General features: G+C 32.6%; 1 protein-coding gene across 2 annotated transcripts; it reads left to right on the forward strand.

The window, feature by feature from the left end:
• The first annotated feature begins 3291 nt into the window (after window positions 1-3291).
• Window positions 3292-4965, forward strand: LOC105058633 (growth-regulating factor 4). 2 transcript variants are annotated; one of them, XM_019855132.3, is made up of 4 exons: window positions 3292-3685; window positions 3813-4197; window positions 4325-4674; window positions 4774-4965. In XM_019855132.3, the coding sequence occupies exons 1-4, from the start codon at window positions 3493-3495 to the stop codon at window positions 4779-4781; spliced, it is 936 nt and encodes a 311-aa protein (XP_019710691.1). In that variant the 5' UTR covers window positions 3292-3492; the 3' UTR covers window positions 4782-4965. The 2 variants fall into 2 exon arrangements, with proteins under 2 accessions (XP_019710691.1, XP_010939918.2); XM_010941616.4 differs by having other exon boundaries at window positions 3295-3685; window positions 3819-4197.
• Window positions 4966-5465: the final 500 nt, after the last annotated feature.

Below are 5465 nucleotides of genomic sequence, written 5' to 3' on the forward strand. Positions count from 1 at the left end.
GTTTTAACATATAAAGATCCAGTATTATCTCCTTTCTATGTTCTTAGGTAGATATAAGGCCTTTGTACTTTGTGACTTTTGGTCAGTCCATAGAACCAATAACCTATGCAAATTGAGCAATGAGACAGATTCAGAGAAACTTAGAAATGAAAAATATTATCGCAAATAGTGATCAATTTTTAATTTTTTTATCATAAATAATAGACTATTTACGATGAAAAATATATTTTCATCACAAATACTAAGTTATTTATGATGTAATATTTTTATCATAAATAATCTATAATTTTTATATTTTTATATTTTTTATTTTTTAAAAAATATTAACAGTAAAAATATCTTATCACAAATAATTGACTATTTACAATGAATTTTTTTTTTTGTCTCTAATAATCTACAGTTTTTGAATTTTTAAAATTTTTTAATTTTTTCATCTATTAGCGATAAAAAATTTTCATCATAAATAATTAGATATTTACGATAAAAAATTACTTTCCATCATAAATATTATATTATTTATGATGTAATATTTTTATTATAAATAATCTATAATTTTAAATTTTTAAAATTTTTTTATTTTTTTAATATAGTGAAATTTTTTTTATTGTAAATAGTAGATTATTTGTGATAAAAAATAGATTTTTATTGTAAATACTCATGTATTTATGACATAATATTTTTATCATTAATAATCTACAGTTTGTGAATTTTTAAAATTTTTTGATATTTTTCATCTATTAGCGATGAAAAATTTTTGTTATAAATATTCAGGTATTTATGATGAAAAGTCATTTTTCGTCACTAATACTCAAATATTTGTGACATAATATTTTTATCACAAATAATTTGTAATTTTTAAATTTTTAAAATTTTTATTTTTTTTAAATATTAGCGATGAAAATACTTTTGCATCACAAATAATTAAGTTTTTATGATGTAATATTTTAGTTGCTAATAATCTGTAGTTTTTAAATTTTTAATATGTATTGATTTTTTTCATGTATTAGGGACACAATATTTTTGTCATAAATAATTTGATATTTACGATAAAAAAAATTTTCATCACAAATACTCAAATATTTGGACGTAATATCTTCATCGTAAATAATCTATAATTTTTAAATTTTTTAAATTTTTTATTTTTTTTAAATATTAGCGATAAAAATTTTTCATCATAAACATTGGATTATTGACGACGGCAAATGCCTTTTGTCGTAAATAATCAAATTTTTACGATGTAATATTTTAGTCACCAATAATGTATAGTTTTTAAATTTTGAATATGTTTCGATTTTTTCATATATTAGTGATGAAATATTTTTATCGTAAATAATTTAGTATTTACGATGAAAAGTTCTTTTTCATCGTAAATACTCAAGTATTTACGACGTAATATCTTCATCACAAATTACTTTTCATCATGAATACTCAAGTATTTACGATGTAATATCTTCATCATAAATAATTTATAATTTTTAAATTTTTAAAATTTTTTATTTTCTTTCAAATATTAGCGACGAAAATTGTTCATCGTAAATAATTTGGTATTTGCGACGAAAGTTTAGTTTTCATCGTTAATACTCATTATTTATGATATAATATTTTTATCACAAATAATATATATTTTTATATTTTTAATTTTTTTTATTTTTTTCAAATATCAGTGACGAAAATTTTTTATCATAAATAACATGTATTTGCGATGAAAAATATTTTTCGTCACAAATACTAACATTATTTATGAGAAAATATTTTCATTGTGAATATTTGAAAACATGAAATTAAAATAAATATTTTATTATTTACGATGATTATTTTCGTCACAAATAATAGGTATTTACGATGAATTTTTTTTTCATCGTAAATATGGAGCTATTTGCGATGAAAAATAATTTACATCGTAAATATTTAATTATTAGTGATAATTTTTTATCGTAAATATCTTTATTGGCGACGAAAATATTTTTGTCGTAAATAAATTCATTGTAAAAACTCTATTTTTTTGTAGTGCCTTTCAATAAAATAAAAAAATATCTCACCATTTTATGTCTAGAAATATTAATTATTATTTTTTATTGCAAGTGAATAAAATTACTAGCTTCAAGGAAGATAGGAAAATATATTTTATTAATTTTGGATTAGGTCGAGTTGTTTCCGGTTTGTCTTTCATATACAAAATCAGTCATATTTTTAAATCCAAGTTTAATCCAGGTACCTCCATTTTGATTCGGTCAGATTGTTTCCTGATTGGCTTTGGATCAGAAATAAGTCGATTCAATTCACTTATAGTACTAAATAGAAAAAGCGTTCTCACCTAAAAAAAAAAAAAAGAAAAAACTGATTTTGACCAATATTTTAAAATATCAATTTATATTAGCTGAGATCATAAAGATGAGTTTTTTAAAAATATCACATGAGTGCCTGATACAGGTACGAAATGGTATCTGTGCCCCGATAAAAATCTTACCTTACAGCATGCTTTCCGACCGTGTCATCAACAACAACAGTAGCTCTTCACCTTGGAGAGAGTTAAAAGGAGAAAAAGGTCCCTTGCTCCTCTTGTCTTGTAGCCAGTTACTTCATTTTTGGGCTAAGGTGAACCGTCAGAGCATACGGGAACGTAGCGTTTTTTTTTTTTTTTTTTTTTCAAAAAGTCTCTTTTAACTCAGATATAGTCTTGTGACTCCAGCGTTCAACAAGAAAACAAAGAAGAAAACTGGCACCAAGTGAAGAAAAGAAGGGTAAACTTCAAAAAAGCGGCAGGAAGTGAGACGTAATAGTAAAAAGTACGGTGTACTCAAGAGCTATTCCCCTTCGGTTTCTCACTCTTCTACATTCTTTCACACTATTTTTTTTTTTTCTTGTTCTTTTAAGCCTCAAGCTGCCCCTTTGCTTATGGGTTTCTGCAAAGTTGGCAGGGAGTTTGAGACAACAGCCACGGAAGGCAGCAGGGAACAGCAGCTGGTCCACTTCAGAAGCGAAGGAGAGCTAAATCGCTGCACCTGACCCGCCTGCTACGTCCTGCATTTGCTCTCAGTCATCGTAATAAGAACAGACCACAGGCCTCAGGCAGCAGCAGCAGCAGCTGCACCACTCTGACACCATTAGTTTTAAATAAAACAAAGAGCTTTACCTTGTAACAAATGCACTTAAACTATCAAAGCACAACCCACTCATCAACTCTCTCTCTCCCTCTCTCTCTCTCTCTAGACTGAACAGCCTCTTGATCCATCCATGCAACTATTTAAAAGATTCTGCAGTCCCCTTCTATATATCCGCCCCTTGACTGAATGACCCTTCCTCTGAAAACAAAACAACACTGTTTTTCCTGTGGGTATCATAAAAGACAGATTTGAAAGGCACTTACATGATTCTGTTGCTTCTGCCTGTTTCCATCACCTCCTTTTGTTTCTTTCTTCTCTTCTCCTTAGAGCCCTGGGTGATTTAAAGCGTTGGTCTTGTAAGGCTAAACCAAACCAAGTAACTAGTGAGATGATGATGTATGGGAGTGCAAGTAGAAGCAGATATCCCTTCACAGAATCCCAATGGCAAGAGCTGGAGCACCAGGCCCTCATCTTCAAATACTTAGTCTCAGGCATCCCCATACCAAATGATCTCATCCTTCCCATCAGGAGAAGCCTCCTGTTGGATTCCCCAACACTGTGCTTTCCTCATCTTCCTTCAGGTAAGCTGCAGCTTTGCTCTTAGCTTCAAGTCGGTTCCTTTTGTGCTGAGTTCTCTCTCTCTCTCTCTCTCTTTCTCTCTCTATTGATTTCCAAGGTCAAAAAGACATTCTGATTTAATTTTTTTAGTGGCAGCTGGCTGGGGATGCTTCCAGATGGGTTGTGGGAGAAAGGTAGAGGACCCAGAGCCAGGGAGGTGCAGGAGAACCGACGGGAAGAAGTGGAGGTGCTCCAAAGAGGCCTGCCCAGATTCTAAGTATTGTGAGAAGCACATGCACAGAGGCAAAAGAAGTTCAAGAAAGCATGTGGACTTGTCTCTGGCCTCCAACCCAACATCTTCCCGGCTGTCCTTTCCATATTCCCCTCTTCTTTCCTTGTCACCACCTGAGGCCCACCATGTTCTTTTCCCCTCTTCATCCTCTTCAGAATCTCCTAGTATGGGCTTCTCACCCCAGTATAATATTCCCTATTCTCATTTAGATACTGTGTCCCTCTCAGCTGATAGAAGTAACAGGTATTAGTGCAGGATCTCTTCACCTCATCCCCCCCTCCCTTTTCTCCTCCTCCTCTCTTCAGTGCGCGCGCATGCGTGCGTGTAGGGCTTTTTCGCTTTATAACTGACCGAAAACTTTGAAAAGCAGGGAGCTTTGTGCACTCAAGGAGGATGTAAATGAATACAACTTCTTCTCGGAAGACTCTGGGGCACAAAGGGAGGGGAAGTTCACGCCACTGGGGTTGAGCTCCATGGGTGAGACTCAACAGAGCTCTGATCAAAATCTGATCACTAACTTCGCAATTGCTTTGGCTTCTGAGGACGACAAGGTTGTGGAGTCGGAGGAGGACTCCCGAAAGCCAGGTCCTTTCGACTGTTTCTTTAATGAGTGGCCGCAGAGAAGCAAAGGAGCATGGATAAGTTTGGAGGAAAACGAGTCGAAACGAGCATCCTATTCGAACACCCAGCTCTCGATTTCCAGTTCCCAGTATCACAATGGTTTGATGCTCCCTACCTAGTCTGAACATCCAATTCAAATGTGATTCATTGCTTTAATATTCATCCTCCATTTTTTAATATCTGAATATTTATCTGCAGATGATTGAATTATGAAGACGAGCTTACTTTCCAAGAGAAGTGATCGAAGGTTCATGGAACGCTGTCAAATTGTTGTCAATATGTTTGAGCTCTCCATCCTCTTTCTTTTCCCGTGGTCTTGTTGGTGTTGTTTCTTTTTTGTTGTAAGTTGTCGGTCTAGTTTCAATAAATGAGAAGAAGCGCTTGATCTTATCCCGAAAAAAAATAAATAAATAATTTTTAACTCAATTATATTTATATTTTTTATATTTTAAAAAATATCAAATTGGTCTTTCTAATTATTAATATTTTTAATATGCTCCAGCTATTCATTTTATCAATAAACGGTGTTAAATTTTTCTTTCAATGGACGAAAATGCTCTTTATTCATAAATGGATTTGAAGGAAGAAGATGAAAAGAAAAAATGGATGAGAAGAAAGTAGAGAAGGAGAGAATGGTTGTAGATAAGGAATGTGCTAAGAAGAAGAAGGATAAGAAGGAGAACACGATGGAAAGGAAGAAAAAGAAAAATAGATTATCGGTGGAAAGGAGTGGAGGTGGAAAGGGCCGTCGTAAATGAGATAGCTTATGAGTAGTGTGGAGGAAAAGGAGGATGAGAAGGTGAAATAGATGAGGAAGAAAAGAAGGTGGAGGGAGCCATCATGGAAGAAGAAAAGGAGTGAGGAGGAAGGAAAGGAGAAGGATTTTTTTG

This window comes from Elaeis guineensis, chromosome 15 (genome assembly GCF_000442705.2).
Source record: "Elaeis guineensis isolate ETL-2024a chromosome 15, EG11, whole genome shotgun sequence".
Taxonomy (NCBI): Eukaryota; Viridiplantae; Streptophyta; class Magnoliopsida; order Arecales; family Arecaceae; genus Elaeis; species Elaeis guineensis.

Bases quoted from the DNA above. Each gene is read 5' to 3' on its own strand.
- LOC105058633 (XM_019855132.3), top strand. From the start codon at position 3,493: ATGATGATGTATGGGAGTGCAAGTAGAAGCAGATATCCCTTCACAGAA. The intron at 3,686-3,812 runs GTAAGCTGCAGC...TAATTTTTTTAG, and splicing joins CTTTCCTCATCTTCCTTCAG to TGGCAGCTGGCTGGGGATGC. The intron at 4,198-4,324 runs GTATTAGTGCAG...TTTGAAAAGCAG, and splicing joins TCAGCTGATAGAAGTAACAG to GGAGCTTTGTGCACTCAAGG.